The sequence below is a fragment of the Buteo buteo genome, chromosome 21, assembly GCF_964188355.1.
Source record: "Buteo buteo chromosome 21, bButBut1.hap1.1, whole genome shotgun sequence".
NCBI classification, from domain to species: Eukaryota; Metazoa; Chordata; class Aves; order Accipitriformes; family Accipitridae; genus Buteo; species Buteo buteo.
In genome coordinates this window covers 21,494,346-21,520,434 of record NC_134191.1, presented here as the reverse complement: position 1 = coordinate 21,520,434, position 26,089 = coordinate 21,494,346, and the positions used below count along the sequence as shown (strand labels likewise).

Sequence of the window (26,089 nt, the reverse complement as noted above, 5' to 3'; positions counted from 1 at the left end):
GGTTGGATCACAGTAAAGCAATCCTGAAGGCATGCATATTATCCAAATTATATGAAATAAGACAAAGGGATAAAGATACCCCTTCTGCTTTCTATGAGAGATTGTGCGGAGTGGCACAAAAAGGGACTGATTTAGAGCCAGAAGGTCCCAGCAATTTAAAGTTGTTTAATATGTCGTTTATCAGTCAAGCTGCAACAGATATTAGAAAAAAATTGCAAAAAGCAGAAGGGGCAAATGGAATGACAATTTCATAGTTATTATCCATTACATATAAAGTATAGAATAATCGAGATGAGGAGGCTGAGAAGGAAAAATGAGGACTTGCCAAAATTCAGGCATCCCTTGTAGCTGCCCTAAATGATGGGAGAAGCAGAGGGCAAGGAAGGGGACGTGGAAGAGGTGGATTTCAAGGGAGAAGAGGACGGGGAAGTTATGACAGAGGAAATTACAACGTCCCTTTAGGAGCAAATCAATGCACATACTGTGGATAGGAGGGACACTGGAAAAAGGAATGCCCTAATCTCCCTAATGATAAGGGAAAAAGGAAAGAGGAGGCTATTAAAGTAATGACAAAAATCGGGTTAGACTGAAGGGGACCAGAGGAATCTACTAAAATCTCCCCAGCCGATCCTCTAGTTCCAGTTAAGCTGGGGAATGAGACAACACATTTTTTAGTTGATAGTGGAGCCTCACGTTCTGTAGTAACTAGTTGTGAGGGTCCCTTAAGTAAAACTAAAATAAATGTTGTTGGTGTGACAGGGCAAAAAACCTTAAGACCATTTTTAAAACCTATGGAGTGTTCAATTGGTGATACTAAATTAACTCATGAATTTCTCTATATGCCAGAATGCCCGTTACCACTGCTTGGACAGGACACACTTTGTAAGTTGAATGCACAACTAACCTTTTCTGAAGACTCCGCTCAGTTGCATGTTCCTCCAGAAACAGCTTGGAAAGCCCAGATATGTTTAATAACTGAAGAAAATCCCGATGAAGAAACGTATATTCCAGAAGAAGTACTAAATGCAATTACACCTTTGGTATGGGCATCGAAGATACCTGGACGAGCGAAGAATTTGATTCTGGTAAGGACTGAACTTAAACCGGGAGCCCAGCTGGTAAGAAAAAGACAATTATTCTATTAAGCCAGAAGCCCGAAAGGGTTTAGAACCTATGATAAGCTCCTTTTTAGAATATAGACTGTTAAGAGAATGCCAACCAGAATAGAATACCCCAATTTTACCTGTAAAAAACCCTCATTCTTCAGAGTATAGACTGGTACAGGATTTATGAGAAATTAACGTGAGGACAGTAGATGTTCACCCTGTGGTTCCAAATCCATACACTCCCCTTGCTTCAGTCACTGACAGTAACGCTTATTTTACAGCATCGGACCTGAAAGATGCTTTTTTTTGTATTCCTGTGGATAAGCACAGCCAGACCATCTTTGCCTTGGAGTAGGAAAATCCAACTACAGGGAGAAAGACACAACTACGTTGGACTGTTCTTCCCCAAGGATTCAAGAATAGCCCCACCTTGTTCAGTAACATACTGCCTAAAGAGCTGGAACTATGGCAAAGTGATAATGATGCTGTGACTTTGCTGTGATATGTTGATGGTTTACTAATTGGTTCTGATAATTACAAGGCCCACTTGGAAGCCACCATTAGTTTGCTTAAATTCCTGGGCCTGGTGGGTTATAGAGTTTCTAAGAAAAAGGCACAGATTGGAAAAGAAAAGCTCCAATACATGGAGTTTGAAATTATGAAAGGACAAAGAGAATTAAGCAATGAAAGGAAAAAAGCAATTTGTAGGATCGCTCTTCCTACATCAAAAAAACAATTAAGAGGATTTCTGGGAATGGCTGGATGGTGTCGTTTATGGATCCCCAATTTTGGACTAATTGCCAAACCATTTTATGCTGCTATAAAGGAGGAGATCCTTGAATGGACACCAGAATGTAGAAAAAGTTTTGATAAAATTAAGAGAAAGCTTATGGAAGCCGCTGCCTTAGGACTTCCAAACTTAAGAAAGCCCTTTTATTTGTATGTACATGAAAGACAGTGTGTGGCACTAGGAGTTTTGATACAAAAACTGGGAAGCTGGAAAAGACCAGTAGGATACTGTCCTGGTTTCAGCTGGGATAGAGTTAACTGTCTTCCTAGTAGCTGGTACAGTGCTATGTTTTGAGTTCAGTATGTGAAGAATGTTGATAACACTGATGTTTTCAGTTGTTGCTCAGTAGTATTTAGACTATAGTCAAGGATTTTTCAGCTTCTCATGCCCAGCCAGGGCACCTGACCTAAACTGGCCAACGGTGTATTCCATACCATGTGACGTCCCATCTAGTTTAGGAACTGGGAAGGGGGGGCAGGGATTCGCCGCTCAGGGACTGGCTGGGTGTCGGTCAGCGGGTGGTGAGCAATTGCCCTGCGCATCATTTGTACATTTCGATCCTTTTATTACTACTGTTGTCATTTTATTAGTGTTATCATTATCATTATCAGTTTCTTCTTTTCTGTTCTATTAAACTGTCCTTATCTCAACCCAGGAGTTTTACTTCTTTTCCCGATTTTCTCCCCCATCCCACTGGGTGGGGGGGGAGTGAGTGAGCGGCTGCGTGGTGCTTAGTTGCTGGCTGGGGTTAAACCACGACAGATACTTTTCCAAGCAATTAGATAAAGTCAGTAAAGGATGGCCAGCCTGCCTGAGGGCAGTAGCAGCTACCGTAATGTTGATTGAAGAATCTCAAAAATTAACATTAGGCCAACCAATCACTGTGTTTGTACCACATGCCGTGTTGCCTCTTCTTGAAAACAAAGGATGTCATTGGATATCACCAAGCAGGTTAGCTAAACATCAAGCTGCATTGCTGGAACAAGATAATGTAGCAATTTCAATGACTTCTGCTCTAAATTCTGCTACTTTACTCCCAATTTCTGAATCCAGCGAATTGCATCATGACTGTTTGACTACTATTGGCACAGGTGTATTCCAGTAGACCTGACCTGCGGGATGAACCCTTGCCTGATGTGGAGTTGGGAGCTATTCACTGATGAGAGCAGTTTTGTATTGAAAGGAAGGCGAAAAGATGTGGTAATGTCTACTCAAACTGTAGAAGCTAAATCTCTGCCTAAGAATACTTCTGCCCAAAAGGCAGAACTGGTAGCATTAACATAAGCCTTGGAACTTGGCCAACAGTCAATATTTATAATGATTCTAAGTATGCTTTCAGAGTGGTGCATGCACATGGAGCGATTTGGAAAGAAAGAGGACTTCTAAGCTCACACGAACCCCAATTAAATATGGAGAAGAAATAATGAAACTTTTACAGGCAGTTCTGCAAGTTGCAATAATACACTGTAAAGCCCATCAAAGGGGGAACAGTGAAATTATAAGGGGAAATAAAAAAGCAGATCAGGTGGCAAAAGAAGTAGCTCTAAAAGAGTCAAAGTTTGAAGGAGCCTTAATTCCAACACCTCATTTAGAATTATCACTTCCACAATATACTGAGAGAGAAGATCAATTGGCAGAACAATTTGATTGTTCTAAAAATGATCAGGGATGATGGGTGGCACCTTTGAAACAATTCTTAAATTTTGAAAAGATGTTGAAAATTTTACTTAAAAGATTACATCAACAAACACATTCAAGAGCAAATGCATTGGTATTGACTGCCAAAAGATAGGCTGCAGAACCAAAAATGCAAAATCTAACAGATATAATAATTAAAAGATGTGTTCTTTGTTGTGCTAATAATCCAAAGATTACCAAGAGGGTTATAGGAGAAGTTGTGATACAAGGAATAACTCCTGGGGAATACTGGCCAATAGGTTTTATGGAACTACCAAGGTGAAATTCATACAAATACTGGTGATGATAAATACCTTTTCTGGTTGGCCAGAGGCCTTTCCATGTCGTACCAACAAGGCTAGGGAAATAATTAAGGCCTTATAAAAAGAAATTACCCCTAAGTTTGGTATTTTAGAAGGACCCCATTTTATTGTAGAAATAGTACAGGAGATTTTTGAGTATTAAATGAATGAAAGAAATTTCAGCCTTGGAATCCACAGGCTAATGGTAAGCTTGTAGAAATATAAGAGAGGCAATGGAGACAGGGTGGTTGAATAAAATCCTGCTGCTAAAGTCGTGCGTACAGCCCCCATCTGTTAAAATATAATAGGGAAACAACAGCTAGACATGGTTTAGGGTTTAGGAACTAACTACTAGGCAATGGGGCTTTATGTTTACGTCAGAAAAGTTTTTGTTATATTTTCTCTCCCCTGTCCAGCTGAGGAGGGGGAGTGATAGAACGGCTTTGGGGTGCACCTGGTGTTCAGCCAGGGTCAACCCACCACACATCCTCAATTTGGATCCATACCCCAGCACTGCACTGCCCATCTTCCTGCTGCTGCTGCCCAAAAGTCACAACTTGAACTATTCCACATCATCACGACTGCCCTTTGCTCCTCCAGGTCCTCTTCTGGCCTGTAACACACTCTCTGCTACGCACACCCCGCTGTCCCAGGCTGCACCCCGGGGCTCTGTACGGGAACCCTGTCTCGCCAAGGGCTCGAGGCGCAAGGACCGAGACCGAGAGCTCGGCCGGACAATCCCGTGCTGCGGTCACTTTGTCCTCCCAGCCATGAACCCCTTTGCTTCCCCAGGCCCTGGCAACTGCTCCTGTGCTGCTCCTGCGCTGCCGAGGGCACCCACAGACGCTGCTCCGACTTGAGGAGCAGCACGGACAGCTGGGAGTGCGACGCGTGTGCTGGCCTGGGCACCGGTAAGAGGCAAAGCGCCCGGCTGCCCCTGGGCTGGGGCCAGGGGCCAGGCAAGGCCTGGCAGCGGGAGCCCAGGGTGGGCCTGGCAGAGCCTCTCTGCTCCAGCAGACCCTCAGTAGCATATAGGCCAAACAGACCTAAGAATAAGACTTTATATGTAAAAAACATCATTCATTCAACAACAAGCATACACCACTGGCAACATTTGTCCTTATTATTTATTAATGTACACACTCAATTAAAAAGTAGAAAAATCAGCTCTGTGAAGAAATACAAATATACCCATTTCATAAGTCTTCCTTGTTATATATGTATTTTCATAAACTTCTGGTAAACTTTTACTCTGGAAATAATGCATTCCAAATATTTGTAAAGGAATCTCAAACAGGATCTCTGTTATGTTTGGCAGAATACAGGTTATATAGTCTTACAGACACAGAGCCACCTGCTCTTTCTCAACCCCCTTTAGCACTGGGGCCTAAGAACACAGCAAAATAACCCCATATTGTCTTTGTTACATGATCAAATTCTCAAAAATCTGGCAAAGCAGCAAGTCATATTTAACCCATATAGACATAAAACCAAATCTTGGTACAAACACTGAAGTGACGCAATAAACATGTACCTATTTAGAAACCAGGTTTTAGAGTCTTTTCGAATATTATTTCCTATTAGATCTTTGAAAGAGTAGAATTTTGAAAGTAAACATTTTTCTGCAACTTCTTCAAAGAAGAAACATGAAACGTTTCTGACCAGTAAGATAAGAAAGATTTATTGTTTTGTTTTCACTTTCCTTCTTGCATCCTTATGCTTCTTCCGGCATTCCTGAAAATATTTAAATTTTAACATAATATTGTGAAAAGTTTCCAAATTCACCTGTTTGTCTCAAGCACTTTTTTTACATGCAATAAAGTAACTGGTCCTGTACGATAACAGAGATTCGGTAATTTACCTGACCGGACATCACAACATAATGTTATACACACTTCTATACTAAAAAAATTTTAGTTCCCTGGTAATTACAAAGTTTCAAGCCCTTCTAAAGGTCTTGAATTAATTTTTAATGCAAATTAAGCAAATAAGCAGCCATGTTTCCTCCTCATGCTAAGCCTTCAGCTGCAGTTACCAAGTAACAGATGTTAAAATACTCACCTCAAGCAATAATCTACGTCTGTCTTCCCAACCATCTTTTTCTTCACCGAGGTCTATTGATCTACAAAATAACTTAGGGCCCTCTGCACAAAACAAAGAACAAATTAATACAGTTAAACAATTCTGAATATGGTGGTGGTTGTAAATCTTATGAGCATCACAGCAATCAAGTCAGAAGGCTTGTTCTTCATATTCCTCTCTTGCCCCCACAACATGGTTGGCTCAAACAGAAATGTTATGTATTACAGCCTTGTGTACTAAGAAAAATAAAAAGCAGCAGCAGTTTCCTTAATATGCTGCAATGTAAAGTGCAGTGAAACAGCATCTGTTTCATTAAAAGCTCAGCACCATTATCGCACATCTCCCAGGAAAATTCATGCCTGCTAAGGATTCAGAGCTCAAATTTGACAGGCACTGTAATCAGATAGGCTGGAAGATTACAGTACAGTAACTGTATTAACACAGTAACTTTTTATGATCGTTATCTCAGAAAACAAACATTATTTAAGGCTGTCCTGTGCATTGCTTGGGAGGTTTTTTTGATTTTTTTTTTCCTTTGGGTGTTGTTTTGTTTATTATTGTTTTGTTTGGTTTTAACACTGACATTTGTTATATTCACAAGAAAAAAACCCCACGTTATTTAGGATCAAGAACCATGGGGCGTATGTGGCTGATAAGAATATTTACATATTTTTTTTTTGCTAAGCCCTAAAAGACCAGCTATGTTCAGATCATTAGGCAATTATAAGAAAACAGGAAAGCAAGATAGCTGTTCAGCATTTATTTTACCAGGACTTTCTTGTGGGATGTGCTACCACAGTTTATACCACAAGTAATGATGGAAAACTGCTATTATTTTTTTTTCTTCTTAAACCCCTCATCTGTGTTTTAACTACAAAATATTAATAACTAGGCAGGGTTTTCTTCCTCATTGAATTTCATTAAGAGTTACAAAAAAGAGGTGAATAAGTTCTGTTATACCTCTTAGTCGTTCATCATCTTTGGAGAAGAAGAAAAATCTAACACCTTCTGTTTGCGGTAAAGAGAAAAACCTAGACAAACACAAAGGAATTTTAGCATCATAAAAGTTACTGTCAAATTCCATTAATGAAAATTAAAGCTGTAATGCTTCAGAAAAATAGTATGCATTGAAGAACACTACTCCATAGTAACCAAGTATAGCCTTCTAGAAAAAACCACTTCTTAAGAAAACTTAATATATATTTGACTTTTGGCCAAACCCACTACCCAGTTAAATTCTCATGCATCGAACTAGAAACTCAGCTTTTATATTCAACTTCAAATCAAGTGTGGTATTGGGATTTTTGGCTATTACATTCTGTGCAGCAAGGAACAGTTTCCTAAGAAGACTTCCATTGTTCAGAGATGTGGAATGAAGATGTTTGTTTCCCATGACCTGAGTGCTGCTATTAATGTTTTCATAGCATTAAACAACTACAACCAAGTAGACAACAAATACAAATATAACTTGCATTTCTTTGTCCCTTTCACTTTCTGATGCCTCTGGTTCATCATCACCCTCAGAACTGCTGTCTTGGAAACGTGGATCTTCTTGCCATGTGACTTTTACAGGTTTTATTGCTTCAAGTATGTAGGGCTCTGCAATAATATCACAATTTAAAAAAAAATAAATATCAGATTATTCCCCTACTTGACAGTAAAAATTTCTACTTCAGAGTGAAACACTTAAATTGGAAAACACAGATTTAAGAAGGACAGAAACCTACCCTCCCATGTTTTCTACCACCTTCTGGGTAGGTATGAATTTAGTTTGCTTTCTCATATATCACAAATTCACCCTCAAAATTCACAACTAGTATCACCACAGCATAGGGAAAAAGTGTACAAGTCCATCTGAAGCTTGTTGTTAGGGTCCAGGGTTCTATCAAGTCACACCAACCTAACAATCATTATTAACTGAGTTCGGAGTAATTGTGCCTATTCATATTTTTAGCTTGCAGAAGTTGGAATAAAAGCTTTCTTTCACTGTGAACTATCTTAATAAGTTCCTTTGCAAAGAAACTCACAATGCCTTAGCTTATTCTTTCTGTGAGTTTAAGCTATGTTATTTTCACATATGTATTCCTGCCTATAGCGTACACAGCCAGTTGCCAGAAGAGCAGTTTACACATGGTAACCTGAACATGTACCTGAGCCCTTACTACTCCACCTCACCAAAAGGAAACCCATGGTACCCTTTTCTTTTAGAGTATACACACAGTACTTGTCTGGATGACCAGAATAGAGAAGACAGCTCCTGTACTGCCTCTCTCTGGCAATATAAAACAGTTTCAAAACCCAACAGTAACTACACTATGAAACACAAACAGTATTTTATTCAAGAGAAAGATCAGAAAATGCTACTTTGGAAAAAGTGAGCACTTGCAAGGTTAAATTGTCCACAAAACACGCATAGTTTGTGCTCAAAACCAAAAAAAAAAGACTATCTGCATGTTCTCCCTTCATGGCTTCCACATGACACATGATCTTAAGTCAGGTTAAACAAAAACACCACCACCACCACAAATAATCACAAAAATCACATAAGCAACTGAGGTATGTGCAATGGAGAGAGATTTATCTTTCTGATTGTGTCAATACATCAGCTAGCACAGTGGCCCTGTTGCCACCAAACAGGATTCTTATGCAATATAAACCAATAATTATTCAAACCAGCAAATAGAAGACATAGTGCTTAAGCGTGGTTCTCACGTGCTAAAAACTTTGTGAACTCTGAACTACATCTCTGTTATTCTCCACTTTGTTCTAGAGATCTCTTACATATTCTGAAACCCGTATTACTGCATTCATAACACAGTGAATACTTTCTGAAGCCAGCAGAAACGTGGGGGTTTGTTGTTGTTTTTTTTTCTGTTTGGTTGGTTGGGGGTTTTTTTGTATGTATTTCAGTTAACTTCACACAGTTTCTTTTATTTCCTACTTTACTACTTATTAAGTGACTTGATTTCATAACATTTATCTTTGGTTAGGACACCCCAATAATCATGTGTTGTTCAGTTTCAATTTCCTAAAGGTACAATAATAAAATTAAGTACATAATAAAATGTTCTTGGATCTTGGGGTCAACTCTAAGATTTTCTTTTGCTCATAATACTACCTTAATTAACACACATTTTATTTACAATCTTGTTGGTTTATATGAAACCTGATTTGACTTGTATATCATCATCTTCCCTGTTTACTTGAGAAATTTCATGGATGACAACAAGTTTTTCCATCACTGTTCAAAACCAATTAAATAATAGTTCCTTCTCAAAGCACTCCTTTTAAAATTCCTGGGATGCAAGCATGAATGAGCTGTGATTAAATTACAACAATCTTGGCAAGTGCTAGAGAAGATCATAATGATTTGCATAATTATTGACTTTTGCCTCTAAAAACCCCCTGGATTCTGAATTTCCATCCACTATATTACTCTACAGTGCCTGACTTAAGCTACTCATTAGAAATTGTACTATTATTTATGTTCTGCTGTTACCTTCTTTTATGCCTGACTCCTCCAAGTCTCCGAAGAAGGAAAATGTGAAACCACTAGACTCCTGAGCTATGTTACTCCCAACGTTAGGTCCCAAATGGTCAGGTGGGGTAGAGTCCTCCGCATCGTCTTTGTCCCAGGGTATTTCTTCCTTTTTTTCTGATTTGCTCTTTGAAGATCCAAACAACTCTTTTAAGTCAACAGCAATATCATAATACATCTCTTTAGACACTTCAGGGAGTTTCTCACTCTCTTCCCTCTTCTTCTTCCTTTTAGCTTTACTGAAATGAGATTATTAAAAGGATAGTAAGATAGCGCATATATTTTTAAAAGAAAGGTTCCCTCAGAGGCAACCTTGCTATTAATGTTTTCCTAAACTTATCTAAGCACATTAATGGAGTAGTTCACTTTTAAGGTTTGGGTGTGGTTTTTTTTGGTGTGGTTTTTTTTTTTTCCTTCTTCTTCTTTTTTCTTAGCAATTCCAGGTTCTGGCAATAAGATATTTCCTATTGCCAGAAATACGTTTATAGGGCTGCATGACTATCCTTTTGGTTTACACTTTTGACGCATTTCTTTTCACCTCCTGCAATTTACCCACCCTTTGAGGGTAAGCATTGGGGAAACAGCTGAGGTTTGACTCTAAAGGCAGGAACAAGTCTACTTTATAATTAACTACATCCTGACTTTTCACTTAACATGTGATAACATTTAAGTTAAGCTATTTAGGACAGATTTCTTTTCTGGCAAAATAAATGTTATGAGATAATATTTTTTTTCTCACGGATTTGCAAATCTTAAAGTCCATGACTTGAAGCAAAGTGATAGCCTGAAAGCGAGAAAGAAGACAGAAAATGGCATGCAGACAGTACATGGACTAGAAAGAAAAGATGGCATTACATGGTGGTTTTAGTGGTCACAATTCTTATTCTATCTTGATTTTATCAATAACAGGGAGAACTAAAGAAAAAACATAGCTGTCTGCATAGTTTCAAACTCAGTCTTCTGCCATTTTTCCATGGAAAGAAACATCACAATTACAGTTACCAGGCTGTAATATTACCTTTCTTTTTCTGTAGCACTTGGTTTCCTTTCAAAAACTGCGTGGTCCTGTCTTGTGGGATCATAGCGGAGGGCATTAATATCTCTATAAAAACAGAAAGGAAAAGAAATAACATGAGACATTCTAAATGCTCAACTGAAAGCTACTCTAAACCTTTACAGTCAGATTCAAATTCTCATTTGACCTGTTAGTCACTGTCCAGGTCAGGAAAAATTATAAACAGAAGTGGCTTTAATAAAATTGTAGTATTTCATATAAAACATAGACCTCAAGTTGTGTGTGTTATGCAGTAAGTTTATACCTGCACCTGTTTATCTTTTGAGGAGCTATATCAATATAGCTATCCATATTGATATATCTATCTATATTTATTTCTTCTAGTACGAAACATTGTATAAGTTCAAAGAGTCCAAGGGGGAAAAAAAAAAAAAAAAAGAAGAAAAACAAACAAACAAAACCCCATTAGTCCACCTTTCAAAATTTAAATATTTTGAGGACTTTCAGCTAAAGCAGTCTAAGGTTTAGACTGACCCCAATACTAGCGCAGCAAAGCCCATGCTGCCTTATGGGAATGCAAGAAGGTAATCACTTATTTCCCCTCCTCTCCCTAAAGTAATGCTTATGGCATAAATTAACCGCCTTTAAATGGTTACATACTGTATCATTAACTGGGTATTAGAGAACATTGTCAGTCACAAAACTTTCCTAAGATGACCTCTAAGGTTGCACAGATTATTTCTCCCTCTGCTTAGTCTTTAGAAAATACACAAAAATTTGTACAAAGTCATGGAATTAAATATGATTGTGCAGCAGTTGCAATGGTATTTAGCAGTCAGCAGTGAACTGATGCAACTCCAATAGTCACTGTCAGCAAAAATCTACTAATTGCACACTATTGCATTACCCTTAACACTAATAACTTCCACCAATTCAGTCCACAGACCAATTTCTGTTCAAGTACATAGTTATATGTCACCATACTTCCAATAGTACATTTCCAAACCTATCTCATCATCCTCTAATGAAGGCTACAGCATGCCCAACAGCAACATGTAACAAATTCCTAATCTAATGAAGAAATTCCTCAAAAGTAGAAGTATAGATAAATGAAAAAAAAAAAAATTCTTCACTGAAAAAGAAGTTTGATGCTAATCACCTGCAGGCCAGAAAAAACAACCACCTTATTAACTGCTACAGAAGTTATGAGTCTAACTGACCTACTGCCCAACTCACATGTTCTTTCTTTGTCCAGCCACCTTAAGTCTGTCTCCACAGAGAACAGAAATATATCTTACATAGGCAAGGACTTATTAAAATACTAATTTTCATAACCAACAATCCCATCAATCAAAATCTACTAGAAGAAACTCAAGCAGGCATCTGTTAATTTTTTTCCCTAAAATAACAATTACCAGTTGTATAATCTATTGGGACACTCAAATTAGGAAACTGCATGAAAGACTGACTTCAAATCCACACAACAGAGAAGGAAATACTTTTCTCAGTCAGCTAGGCAGAAATTTTAGTTGTGAAACCTTGGCAAAAATTAAGCCTTCCTAAAATTCCTTCTTTTCTGATAACGGATGATTCATACTTGAATTTCTTAGCACTTGTGGCCATTTTAGTTGGCTTAGGGTGTTCCAGGTTGATATTCAAGAGGCTTCCCAGTATTTGCAGATTTTTCTTTTTCTCCTCAGCAAGCTCTTCTTCCTCATCTGCCTTCAAGATGTTTGTCTCTGCTAAGAGAAAAATAAATACATTATTTTTTCCCTGCTATGACCTGAGTAAGCCTGTAATATTTGCTATATAACATTACTACAGTACTAGAAGAGCTCACACATTATCAACACGTCACTTCCTTTATTTTAAAGCGACTTAGAGGCTTTCTCCCTTGGACTGTAGAAAATCTTTGATTAGAAATGTCATGGGCATCAATCTCATGTGAAAATCAGATCAGTTATTTAACCTGTCCCCTGCTTGTATCACATAACTGTGCAACTACTCTGCCACTGTTAGATGCTGTACAGAAGATCACATTAAAACAGCAAAGTGAGTAGCAGAACTAGGTAAAAATTTAAGTTTCAGAAACAAATTCTGAATTTTGAAAACTAGGTTAATAATTTCTTTTGGGGGGGGGAAGAAATACTTTTAAAAGTTTGCCTTTTTCAGCTTTTCTGCCTGATGCTGTTTAAAAAAAAAATAAAAAAATCTCTTTCTAAGGCTGCCAAATCAGCCATGGACTGCAGGATGACTACAAAACAAACAGTTTAAATTAATGTAATGGTCAAAAAGTTTATTTTAATAAGTCACCACTTATCCTGTGAAAAACATGGATAAACACGTTCTGGTATCATCCTGTATTAAAAAAAAATATTTTCAAATGTCGATTTATCAACCAAGTACGTCTCACTCAGCTATTACAAATACTTTTGCAACATATACAGTTAAGAAAACACAGCCACCAATATATACTATGTACTGCCACAACAGAGTTGGGTTATTTTCTTTAAGGAATCACCAAAGAAGCAAAGGAGTCCATAAGTTCCTTCAAGCGTCCAAAATTAAGGCTCCAAGATATAGCTCTATGACTATCATTAACCAAGAAATATGAGCAGGTTTACCTTCTTCTTCACTGTCACTTTCAAGGAATCGAGCATCCATGCGAAATCTTTCATCTGTGCCAAATCGTGATTGCAATTGCAAGAGCTAAACAAAAGTGAAATAGATCCTATTAAGCACTGGAGAAGAAAGTCATCAACATTCAGTAACTTTTTTTTTTTTTTTTTTACTATAATTATAGCAACATATTAATAATCCTTTAGCTCTTGATGCCTTTTCCAGAAACTTCTTTGTATTCAAAGATGACAACATCAGAGCACCTCCTCCCGCTCCCCAACACACATTATTTCCTCCATGGCTACCGTTTCCTCTATTTAAGAGAATTCTATTGCAAGTTTGTCAAAACCATATTCAGCAAGTATGCAAGCCTACATGTTACGTTCTTCTGAAGCGGCATTATGGCGACTTAGAAGAAAAATAAATTACAGTAATGGGTTCACTCACTTTTTCACCAGCTTTGCCTTCAAACTGGGGCTTAATTTTGAATCTATCACCATCTGCATCATCTTGCTCATCCTCGCTGCTTTCAAACAGCCTGGCCGAAGATTTAGGAGCAGATTCATCCTTTATTAAACACAAAGAAAATACAGAAAAGCAGCCATTTACGTTAAGTTTTAGAAAATAAATCAGTATCAACTTTGTTCACGTGCTTTCCAGTTTATCTGAAAGATTGCATTTCTAGAACAACCAGCTCACTTATTGATCCATGTGCTTCCAAAGCTTACATTGTATACACACCTTGTACAATTCTGTTTTACAGTTATGACTAGTAAATTTTAGCATCGGCCAAATATCCACGTAAAGGGCAACTCAGGTTTTACAATATCAGAGAGTTAGGAATAAAACTCCAACTTTCTGATCACGTCAAGGGAGATCAATTTAAAAATATCAGTGTCTAATTATATCCTTTCTGAACAAGCATCATTTATGGTATAAACTCTAGAATATAGTTTAAGTCAGTTGATAAATATCAATGATTACAAAAGGTAAGCACTCTATGGCTTTGAAACAGTTTTCCATAGAATTAGAGGTTCTTTTAAAGAAAAGGAAAAATACAGGGCAGGGATTCTAAATACAGGGTAAGAGATATACATGTTAAAAAGCACTAAACATGAGGAAAAGTGAGAAAAGAAGATTTTAATTAAATAGTGAGAATGGTCCTAATCTTACTATGTTTATGAAGAAAAAATCCAACAAAAGCAAAACCAATGGTTTAAAGCTTTAGCAGAGATGTGACTAAAAAGTGTGATTACACAAGAAGTTGTATTCCATAAAAAAGCACTTAATTGTGCTGAAAGTATGGCAGTAAAATCCTGAGAAGTCTGTCAAAAAAGGTCTCAATTAGGTAAGGTGGTAAAGAGGAAGTCCCACTCAACTTCTCTGGACTTTCACATTGGTTTAAAAACGAGACTCTGCATTAATAAAGATTCTTCATCCACAGTGTTGGAAAAACCGAAAAGTCCTTCTATACTACTCAAGCCAAATCTTCTCCCCTTCCTTTGACTAAAAGCAGTGAAATTTCAAAACTAATTATGCATAAGCCCTATAACTTAAACATTCTTTTTCTTTTAATCAAAATGAAAATCTCTTTTATGCAAATCTCAATCTCCTTACCAATTCTCCAAGTTCTCCAGCTTTATCGGGTGCATGGTTTTTTGAAACCCGTTTCGTGTTAGCAAAAAAAGAAGAATCACTCATATTAATTCAAAACTTATCTACTTTTTTTTCTATCACTTCACTACAAAAAACAGTCTTCAGAATAAAAGGCAGAGTTATATTGATATGGCATTACCTTACAGAATACTGGACTTTTTCCTAATAACACTTACTTCTTCATGTGCATTTCCCAAACTCGCACCTTTCTTCAACATCTCATCTACTTCAGCTTCACTTTCCGCATCTGAATTGAATATGATGTGTTTATGCTTGCCTGCTGGCTGGCTATCCTATGTAAGAGTGAAACTGTCAAGTCAAACATACCAAATACTTGCTACCATCATATATAAGTATCTAAAAGACATTTCCATGACATGAAAGGAGGAATCTACTATTCCTCTTGCAACTCTAGAGACATTCCAGGAATTAGGTATGCATCATTTCGTATACACTCAAAAGAAAACTGGTGATGTAATCAGAAATTCCGGAATATGATTTTAAAATATCTTAAATCACATCTATTAATTACCCTTTTTCTTTTACTGCATGCTATTCAGGTAGAAGTTGTGAGTGTAATTACCAGACTTGAAAGAGCTCCTCGAATGAGTTTCTTCTGTAATTCTCTCTCTTTCTGTCTCTCTTCCAGAGCTGCCAGCCTCCTCTGGTTATCCTGCAACTGTTTCTTTGTTGTACTAGGTTCCTTTGAAGCAGTAGCATGAAGACAAAGCTCTTTATTTTCCAGAAGGCTTGTCTTCCCATTCTCACATTTATTAGCTTCACATTCTGGATTTTTATTGCTTACATCCCTCTTCAATTTTTTTGAAAGCCATTCTGGGCTTTTCAATTGTCGTTTAATACATTTCTGTGACACTGCAGCATTACTATCCATGTCATTGCTCTCATCTTCGCTCTGATCAGTACTAGCAGCAGCATCTCCATGCTCTGAATTTTGGTCATCTTGTAAAGAACTCACATCTTTGTTCTTTCCTTGTAAACATGGCCTGGAAACAGGCTGATCTCTCTCATCTGCTAAGGTGGCAGCATCTGACAATCCCTTGTGCTGTTCACAATGCATATTTTGTTTCTTTTTACTGCTGACTTCAAGTGAATATAATGGATGGTTCTTAGACTGTCTTTTAGATGACTCCTCCCCACAGTAAGAAATACAAGCTTCAAGACCTAAACTTTCTATAGACCTCCTCTTTAAATCAGTGCTGTCCTTAGTTAACTCTTTTTCGTAAAGGGACCCCATTCCTCTGAAGGGCTGATACTTCAAATGTGAATTATTTTGTCCCTTGGAGCTTTCTTCATCAGCATTCTCCTCCCCTGCTAAAATTGCAGCAACTACATCTTCAGGAGAGATACATTTTTTTTTAACTGCAGGGCAAGATTTAGAAAGTTTTGGTTTATTTACAACATTACCTTTAGGATTTTCTTCAACACTGCACTGACTAGAACTCTGTGTACTATCTGATTCTTCTGCTGGTGTTCCAGTGTTTTCAGTAGCTAATGCTTTTAAGTCATCTAATGTAAGGTCTAAGCGGTAACAGTTTTGCATCATGGATTCATACTCGGAACTGATTTCAGACTCCCCTTTCTCGGACTCTGAATAAGAGCTTTCACTATCACTTGCCTTTGTTGTACTGTTAACTGCTGTGCTCTGCAAAGCAGCAATTCTAGATTTTTTCCTTTTCCTTTTTCTTTCAATGTATTCTTCTTCTAAATTGCAAGTTTTCAGTGAGGAATCATTTATCAAACCACATTTTTTGTTTGTTAATATTTCTTTATTTTCCACCGCCACCTGTTTAGAATCTTCTAAAACTGCAGTTTTCCTGCTACTTAGATCTGGAGTTTTACTTTCACCAATAATTTCATCTGTATCTGCTGAATCATAGCCATTATCACATTCCATAGTCTCTTTCTCTCTGTAACTTCCTTTGATGGCTTTCTTCGTGGCATCTGGATTGCTTAAGAACCAGTGACTATTGTATTTTAATTCAAAATTATCCCCAACAATTTCCAAGTGGTCATTTTCAGTCTCAACATTTTCAGCTTTCTCTGTTTCTCTCTCTACCATTGCTCTGATTTCCTCTTCAGAATCAATGTCACTATCAGAAACACTTGTATTATTTTGAGCTGTAACTCCAGAAACATTGCATTTATCTGATAATAAACCTCTCCCTGGTATTTTACTCTTCAGAGTCCTTGATGAAGGCAATTTAGACTTCTCATTGGATTTGGATTTTGATCTTTGATCTAGCTGTGGTGAGCATGTGGGTTTTGAATGTGACTGGCACCCAGAAGAGCAAACTACTGCTCCATTCAAAGCCTCACTGCTCAGTTGCTTCAGTTTTTTCGGTGGCTTCTTAGTTAAAGGGAACTCTCCTTGCCGCTTCTTGTTTATGGTATCATCTCCCCCTTCCAAGTGCCAAGTAAGCTCGGATATAGGAACTACGTGTGTCAAGTCTGGCTCCAGCTTTCTGAGGTTATGGCAGTATTTTGATGGGTCATATTTCACAATGTTAGTCTCAGTTAAGGAATTAAAACAACATGACTCTTTTAGCAAGCAGACTTCCAGTCTTTATGAACAGGCTAAATTCTGTGTGAAAGGACAACAGAGGGTCCTTTTTAATGTTATGACCATAAGCCTTTAGGCAACTGACCTACAGTCTAAAAAATTTATTCAAATCACACAAACTTACTGCAAGATTTACTTCGGCGATTCAGTAAATCAAGTATGACACAGTAGTCGATATTAAAAGTGTTAAGCAAATGTTTCCCCATATGACGAAAGAAAGAGGGAATTGTGCCTATGGCCAGCCAATAGGAAAAGGATATTTTATTTTTTTGTTGATTCCTGAGGTGCAGGATAGGCAAGACTCTGCCGAATTTCCCAACAACCCACTTCTAAAAGAAAAGAAAAATAATCAGTGTTAAACAAAAAAAGGAATGGAAGTAATCCTGGAGTAAAACAAGATGTATATTCTAGGATAACAGAAACACTAATAAAGAACCAACTGTGACTAATTCTTTTTTTGTTTACTCTCTTAAGTGAGATATATTTGTACTGTACAACTTATCCAGCTTCCTTCTCAAAAAAAAAAGAACAAACCAAAACCAACCAGCCAAAAAAACAAACTTCTACAATGTGCAAGTAAAGAATGACAATAAAGAAATTAATTTCTTTACAAGTACTATTTTTAGTATAAGGCTTCTTGTTTATGATTTAACAGTGGTAAATATACAGACAGGATCACTATTATTTTGCCCTTTTCCCCCTTCCTGCTAAAAAATTAAAATCCCCTCATCACCCTCCAAAAACATTCTGTGCTTAGCAAATAATTTTGAAAACTTTGTAGTAAGTACAATTTTTCTTGCGTAAATTTGCATGTTCAGTGATTTTATTCTAAGCCTTACTTTTGTAAGCATGTGTAGACCCTGATCCTGAATGTGCTGAAGCACAGAGATCAGTTCCTGACAACCCAGCCGTCAAAAAAGTATATGCTGTATAAAAATAAGACACACATTCTCTTTACATGCTTTTAAGGGTGACATGAAGATATTCCCAACATCAATGAGTAAAAAAGCATTTACCAACTTAACAGGACAAGAGAGGACAGTATGATCAAGATTATTGCCAGTCATTACAAAGAACTACAGGAGCATTCTACATGTCTACACATAAGGTATTTCTTTAGACTACATCTCACAAATTGGACCGTCACACTTAATAAAAGACTCTTTACATAAAGCATAGAGATTTGACATAAATTTAGATGTAATAAGCTTGTGCCCGATTCTGGTTTTTGTTTTAATTCTCTATATATCTACCCCACCATACCTTATGGTCTGGCACCTCTGTACCTGGTACTGCTTTCATGTGAAAGTCTACAACTCCAGCCTTTTTCAGTGATTCTAACAGACACGCTTTGTCGTTTCTCTGTGGCTTTTCTTTCTGCAGCTTTGCCTCCTCCCTCTCCATGGCGAGCCTGTACCAAAAAGTATATCATATATGAAAAAAGGTCTGCCTGTGTGCTAAATTACAGCTGGCAGTGACCCTCTCCCACAGAACAGCAACCATTCACTACTCAAGGAATTAACAAATCTGTTACCTTCAAGGGAATAATGATGCAAAACATGTTGTAGTATCTAATATGCATCAAGAGTCCACCAATGTCAATAAAAAATAGAAAGAGTAAGTGCATAGCAGATGAAAGCACAGCCATAATATTATCAGATAAACAGAAAAAGGGTAACTTTAGCAACAACATACATTTTTAAAAATTGATTTTTACCTGTGCAAAAAGCTTTCTTTGGCCAACTCAATTTGCAGCGTCCCCCCTTTCCATTTTGTTTTATTTAAAATTGACATGCCTGTAAAACAAATAGATAGGAAATTAATATTTTCTACATTAAAAAAATATACTTTAGACTTAACTATGCCTCCTTCTATGATAGTCTGAAGTTTCTTTAGCACGATTTTATACTCCATTACTCACCTGATTTAAGTTTGTATATGAAAGGTCTAATACCCTACTCTTACGCAAGAAGGTGTACAGTCAAGATTAAAGTTCTGACTTCAAAAGAGTCATTGAAGCCTGTATGGTTCAGTTCAAATACAAACCTGAAAATACAGATACACATACCCTGAAGTTTCTGTACTACTGTCAGATAGGCTCTTCTCCACTTAACTACTTCTGTACTTTGAAAAACATAGCTAAGGAGTACTGAAACCTAAAGAGAAAAGTGTTGTACTAGAACTTAAGGAAGTTAAGTATCAAGGGCTGGGTTAGCTTTTAGTCACTCTCAAACAGCTTTCCTATTCCTAGTGGCAGCACTCCCTAAATAAAAGGGCATATTACCAATCTCTCTCTTCGGGTATAGGTATCTTCACCTGCCATTTTCTGCTACATATTACACAGGTGGCTTTATAAGCCTGCCAGTAGTTCTGCAGTTCAACTATTTTGGTATTTGTTAAATTGCTTTAACACAAGCATGCTTTATGTAAACCCTCCTTCTGGGTTTCCTCTCACGTCAAGTCACTTCTAATGTTTTATGGACCTGATGAAAACATTTGAAGCATGTTTCCTACACCCTTTCCTAAAAGGGTCAGAATGAACTTAGAAATCAGCTATTTCAGTCACAGGGAATCTTTCTAATCTGCTTACATCTACTTACTGAAAACTCCAGTAAAGCAACTTCCATAAAATTGCAGCTTAAAGAAAATGGAATGAATATTATGACAGAATGAAACAGGGTCTACCCTGACCACATCCTGATTTGACAACATTAGATGCATTATCAGTAATGTAACTTGGCTCAAAACCATAAATTATTAAAAAAAAAAAAAGTACTTACACTTTTTAAGATCTGCATCAGAAATGCTGACGTTGATGTAAGCAAACGTTTTCATAGGGTTCCCTGATCAATGACAAACATTCAGTTAATTTCTATATAGTTTCCATGTTTCCTTTAAAACTGAAAATTAAGCTATTTCCTGAAAATAAAGTGTCTCTGAAGCAAAAATTCCATTTCACACTACAAACTGAAAAACAATTCACTTTTAAAAGATGATGCAAAACTGTTACCCTGATCATCTTTCCTGGTAATAATCTCTGCATCCAAAACACGCCCAAACTTGCCAAATCTTTCTTGCAGTTCAGCCTTTGAAACCGTGTGGCCGAGCCCTCCAACATATAAGCGTTTCAAAACTTGTTTCTTCTCCATGTTGAAAAGTCAAGCTGTCACACCTGTAACGCACACTCAGCTTTTCTGCAAGAAGACAATAATAGTTCACTAACACTTACATCGTAGGGATTGATGCAATCCTAACACCAAATTACAGAACAAATCCTTCTATCGGAAGCCCTCCATAAAGAACCCCTTCGCTTTACACTAGGTTACACGCTCTGCTCCAGCCCAGCGCCAGTAAGAACTGCATTGCTGTAAGTAACCAGCGTTTAGGTGTTGGGTTTTTTTAAAAAACCTTGAAGCATATAAATGCCTACATGACAGTAAGTATAAACGAGTCTCGGCGATATGACCTTTTAAGGACTTTCTAACCTGGGGGGGAGGGGGGGGGGGGAAACAGGACGCCACGAGTCGCCCTCAGCCCCATCTCCCCCCTCCCAGGAGAGGCCAGGAGCCCCCGGGAACCGCCACCCCCGCAGGAACGCGGCGACCTTCCCTCACCGCCGCCATGTGCGATCCTCGTAGCGCAACGCAATTTATCTTCCCCCTCGCATCCCCTCCTAGCGCTCACTCGGAAAAAAAGGGTTCCGCCTCCTGCGGCCCGTCGGATTTTGATTGTCTCCTCGCTTCAGTCGGGGTCCTGTTTCCGGCCGGTGAGGTGTGATGGGAACACACCGCTTGGGTCTTGTGACTCGCGGACGGTTTGGGCGTAATTAACCCTGCAGGAAGGTAGGGGGATATTCCGCAAGACATAAGCGAAAAACAAGGCGTTAGCTAGCGAAGTAACGCTTTTGCTATCCGTCTCGAATAACTAACCTCGGGATCTGCCCTTCAAGCGGCTCTGTTATTTGGCGGGGGGGGGGGGGGGAGATGGACGGACGGACGCCGAAGGCGCGTCTGGAGCCCCCTGCTCGGGCCGCAGCTGTGGTAGCGCCCAGGCCCGCCGCGAGCTGGTTGGGCGCGCAGTTCGAAGGCGCGGGCCGGGGGCTCACGCGCCGCAGCCGTTGGCGGGCGGGAGCGAGTGAGCGAGCGAGCGTCTCTCCTCAGCGCCGGTCTGTGGGGTGTCGGGTCTGCGGGGACCCCGGGCTCTGGGGGCGGGCGCGGCTCGGGCTCCTCTCGGCTCCTCTCCTCTCCTCTCCTCTCCTCGGGCGTGCGTTGTGCCGCCGGGCCGACGCCTGGCACCTGTGAGCCTCGGCCCGTGTCTTGGGGCGGGGCGGGACAGCGCCGGCTTGTCTGACGAGTCGTGTTTTCCAGCCGTTGGCTTGTGAGATTGGAGGCTAGGAGCAAAACAACGGGAACACGGAACCCCACTACTTCGTTTCTCGCAAACTCTTGAATGCTCTTCCCGGCCCTTCCTGTGGCAGCTTAGAAGCGAATGCTTAGCGGTGTATACGGGCAGGTACGTAGAAACGTGAAATACTTACCGTTAATGCACAAATATGTGCGTGTACGCTGAGGGTGAGGAGAAATAACTGATTGTTTGTCGTTAAATTTATGTTTTACTTAATTAAAAGTATGTACGAAGTATCTCTTTTCCTGGAGGTAATGCTCTTTGAAGTTACAATTAGTCTTTGAGTCTTCTGCAGTCTAGTAAAATCACTTCAGTTAAAAAAAGCAGTATATATGTTGTTACTGTTTTCAAAACAGCCAGCTGTTGAAAGAGGAATTAGCTAACAACCTGGGGTAAAGTTCTGGCTATTGTAATGTTTTTTCTTTTTCGGAATCTGCTCTTCATTATGACCGAAACTTTCTTCAGTGTAGCCAGTTAAAAAAACAAAACAAAACAAAACCCAACAAACCTAATAGAATACTTTAAAAGTTGGAGAACTTCTATTTCTCATACCTACTGATCTTGTTTTTTGTCATACCTTGCATAAGATTGCTTTAAAATTTCAGAGGAAGTCATGACTAGGCACAATCTCAGTGATTCTTCAATTCCGTATACTTTCTTTATTCACTAAATAAGTTTTTAATATAAAACATGTTTTGAATGTTGTTTGTTTTATTATATATGCTATTCAGATGCTGTTTCTTATGAAATAAACAAAAACCTATTTTCTCCTCATCCCTTTTTATTGAACCATGTTAGCATGGATCTTGCAAACACAGTAGGGGTTGTTTAAAAACACGCATAAAACTAGATTTATTTCTTTTTTCCCTGGTTGAAAGTATTAATACATCGGTATTGAGCTGCACAGTCATGTGACATGTCTAGGCTGAATGTCAGATATTTTTTCCTTAAAATTGGTGTTTATTTTTGTTAAACATGTTTGTTTCCTTGTGTCTCTTTACTGTTGTTTACATGAAAGGCAGATTATGCTATAGTGTTAGTAGGAACAGCTGTGCTTCATTTAATCAGGTGGATTGTTAGGTGAATTGGTCAAAGCTGGATTCAGTTTCTGTATCTGATTAGGATTGCTTCCTATCTGCAGAACAGCTTGCTGTTCTATTACAGCAAATGTAAAACAGCTGGATATGGTCCTGGATGAAATCATGATTAATTAAAAAGTTTCCTACAGAAAGCCTTTGACTACATTAGATTCCTGATTTAACTTCTGTATTTGGAGACTACGCAGTGAGCTGTGTCTTAAAATTGATTTAATAATTACATTTGGACTCAAAGAATTAAGTCTTTGAGGAACTAATGCAACAAAACTACATTTCTTTTCAAAATTGTTATCTATTTTGGAGAAAACTTTTTTCTTTTATGTGGAGTCAGAAATTTGTTCTTTGTCATATGTAACTCCTACCTAAATCCTAGAAAGTCCCCTTAAAAAGGCACTGGTCTGCAAGTAGGCATTACAAGAGCAGAAAAGCCACTTTTTCTGTAATTCTGAATGTAACAAAGCTTTGTAAGAAACATGGTAACTCACTCTGCTAAAAGCATCATGAAGATTCTACTTCCAGGGAATACAGAAAGCTACTAGATATCAGCAAGAATGTGACAGAGTACTATAGTATTAAGAGCAGAGTTTTACTGCAAGCCTAATTCTGTTTTCGAGTTGGTGACAGAATTCCTGTCAAATTTGGTTGCCGAGGATCAAGGTTTATATGTTAGTTTAATCTTCCATAGCAAACAAGATTGTTTGACACTAGAATTCTTTATGGAGGTATAAATTATTATACTTGTCAAAGCTACCTGGGCTATTTAAAAATTGTATGTACCAATTCATTTTTCAAAAGTCATAAAATAAATAGAACTGTCTCATTTTAAGTAGAGGCATAGGAGAAACAATTGCCTAATGTTACATTTGCATTTCTTAAATTAATTCCTTGGATAAAAATAAGTTATTTTGAAAATGGATTATTTTTTTTTGCCTAAGAAATATACTTATTTTGTTTTATCTAGTAACATTGATTCTGAGAAATGGATAACAGCATTTGTCAAGTTTATGAAGATGAAATCCAGTCACTGGAAGAAGAAATTAAGCTATTGGCTGAAAAGTATGAAGATAGCCAACAAGAATCCACCTTTTTTTCTGATGAGGAGATATTAATGTCAATGTATGCTTCTTTTCACATGTTGGATTAATGCTGTTTCTCTGTCAAAATTGCTTAGGATAAGTTTTTGGCTCTCTTAGGACTTTCCTTATGTTATTATTACAGTGTTGATCTTGCTTAGGACATGGGCTATATACGGTAAAAGATTACAAATAATAAGCAGTTGATCTTTTTTTACTGCCTTCTGTTAGCAATTTGTGTGTTTTTAGGATTTTGTGTTGTTTGTTTGCTTTTTGTTTTTTAAGGCAGTCATAGGGGTCAGAGCATGATATTGGGTACGTTACTGTGTGGGCCCTGCAAAGTTGTTGACTGTAAAGGCCATGTTTTCCATTATGCACTGTGAAACAGCTCGGTGCACTTTTTTTTTTTCTTAAGTAAAAGATGGGGATTAGGTACATGTACAGGTGTGACTAGTTATATGCTAAAGAAGTGCCATGTTAGGCCTTTTTATTTGCATTATTTAACTGATATTCTATAGTAGATATGTAATTTAGATGAGTAAAGGCATCACATAATTTTTATTGTACATTCCTCGAAATGGATACTTGCATCTCAAGACTTATAATAAAGGCTGTGTCTACCTGTGTCATGGTTTAACCCCAGCTGGCAACCAAGCACCATGCAGCTGCTTGCTCGCTTCCCCCCCCTGCCCCACAGTGGGATGGGGAACAGAATCAAGAGGGTAAAAGTGAGAAAACTCATGGGTTGAGATAAAGACAGTTTAATAGGTAAAGCAAAAGCCACTTATGCAAGCAAAGCAAAACAAGGAATTAATTCACCGCTTCCCATCGGCAGGCAGGAGTTCAGCTATCTCCAGGAAAGCAGGGCTCCATCATGCATAATGGTTACTTGGGAAGACAAACAGCATCGCTCTGAATGTCACCTCTTCCTCCAGCTTTATATGCTGAGCATGACATCTTGTGGTATGGGATATCCCTTTGGTCAGTTGGGGTCGGCTGTCCTGGCTGTGTCCCCTCCCAAATTCTTGTGCTTTCCCCCCCCGCCCCCCCCCCCGCCTACTCACTGGTGGGGTGGGGTGAGAAGCAGAAAAGGCCTTGACTCTGTGTAAGCACTGCTCAGCAGTAACAAAAACATCCCTGTGTTATCAACACTGTTTTCACCACAAATCGAAAACATAGCCCCATGCTAGCTGCTGTGAAGCAAATTAACTCTACCCCAGCTAAAACCAGCACAACCTGGCAGTGAGCATAAAGTGTTTATGTAAGTTAGAATAGTTTACTGTTCCTAGTAATATGATCCAACTGAAATTTGACTCATTGAAAACTGTTCTTGGTCTGAAAACCATCAGATGAAGGTACAAGTGCCTTTAATGGTATTGCTGTACTGATGTGACAAAACATGTTCTTATATCTGGGTCTTTTGCCATTTTGATTTTATATTTTTTTTTCTTTTCCAACTCTAGAAAATCATTCCAAAGAGAATCTGAGGGACATGAATCTTTATCAGACCTGATAACTCAACTTGAAAGCCTAGAAACAGATCTCTCATTTTTAAAGAAATTTACTGGTATTCAGTTCACAAGCCATTTCAAGGAAATAGTGGAAAAAAGTAAGCATTTTTGTGCCCTTTACTGGTGCTATACTGAGCATACTGTTTCAGTTCATTACATTTGCAAATGCATGTTGTAATTCTACTTTCAATGTTAGCAGAAAGACAATTATTTTGAAATACAATAGAACTTTATTGACAAAATAGTTTCTGAGTAAATTTAGTACTTTGCATAGTGGGAAAGGGAAAGACTACCGTGAGCAATGTTGTTTGCTTTTTTTTTAATCATGTTTAACTTGACTTCTTTATTTATATGATGGATGGTATCAGTTGGTACTTTAAATATGACTAATGGAAGAAATGCAATAATTGTTGAATAGATTTATAATCAAGTATTTTGTTAACTTTGTTTTATAACAGCTACAAACAGAACAGTGCGGAAGCACAGATTATCAGGGAATTGCTATTCCCTGTCTTTTCAGTTGGAATTCCAGCTTCTTGAAATGCAGGTAAGGATCAATGTATGCTTAAAAAAAAAAAAAACCAAAACCAAAAAAAACCCCCAAACAAAACCAACAACAAAAAACCCCACAACAACCA

At 38.2% G+C, this 26,089-nt stretch overlaps 2 protein-coding genes across 8 annotated transcripts in view; one reads left to right on the top strand and one right to left on the bottom strand.

The window, feature by feature from the left end:
• Positions 1-986: 986 nt before the first annotated feature.
• On the bottom strand, positions 987-21,125 carry NOL8 (nucleolar protein 8). Of its 5 annotated transcripts, none has more exons than XM_075052743.1 (17): positions 20,981-21,125; positions 20,431-20,560; positions 20,147-20,209; positions 19,084-19,162; positions 18,630-18,777; positions 17,627-17,695; positions 15,369-17,309; positions 14,962-15,078; positions 13,577-13,696; positions 13,135-13,219; positions 12,108-12,252; positions 10,514-10,597; positions 9,457-9,734; positions 7,430-7,556; positions 6,918-6,988; positions 5,937-6,019; positions 987-1,115 (listed from the first exon to the last, which is right to left on the bottom strand). In XM_075052743.1, the coding sequence occupies exons 2-17, from the start codon at positions 20,513-20,515 to the stop codon at positions 1,020-1,022; spliced, it is 3,591 nt and encodes a 1,196-aa protein (XP_074908844.1). In that variant the 5' UTR covers positions 20,516-20,560; positions 20,981-21,125; the 3' UTR covers positions 987-1,019. The 5 variants fall into 5 exon arrangements, with proteins under 5 accessions (XP_074908844.1, XP_074908841.1, XP_074908842.1 ...); XM_075052740.1 differs by having other exon boundaries at positions 20,377-20,560; positions 20,981-21,099; XM_075052741.1 differs by having other exon boundaries at positions 12,108-12,249; positions 20,377-20,560; positions 20,981-21,099.
• Positions 21,086-26,089, top strand: part of CENPP (centromere protein P) — a 153,832-nt gene continuing 148,828 nt past the window's right edge. For 2 of the 3 annotated variants that reach the window (XR_012653817.1, XM_075052768.1), the window contains exons 1-5: positions 21,086-21,208; positions 21,734-21,878; positions 23,829-23,983; positions 25,404-25,549; positions 25,910-25,998. Coding sequence is in view for 2 of the 3 variants with exons in the window: in XM_075052768.1 (XP_074908869.1) it covers positions 23,847-23,983; positions 25,404-25,549; positions 25,910-25,998 (372 nt within the window). In the remaining variant the exon portion in view is untranslated. Of the gene's footprint in view, positions 21,209-21,412; positions 21,532-21,733; positions 21,879-23,828; positions 23,984-25,403; positions 25,550-25,909; positions 25,999-26,089 lie in introns of those variants that run through there. The other variant, XM_075052769.1, reaches the window with a different exon arrangement.

Coding starts and splice junctions, on each gene's coding strand:
- NOL8 (XM_075052740.1), bottom strand. CDS start 20,515: ATGGAGAAGAAACAAGTTTTGAAACGCTTATATGTTGGAGGGCTCGGC. Junction 7,557..9,456: donor GGAGTCAGGCATAAAAGAAG/GTAACAGCAGAA, acceptor ATATTATTGCAG/AGCCCTACATACTTGAAGCA. Junction 6,989..7,429: donor AGTGAAAGGGACAAAGAAAT/GCAAGTTATATT, acceptor GTGTTTGTCTAG/GTTTTTCTCTTTACCGCAAA.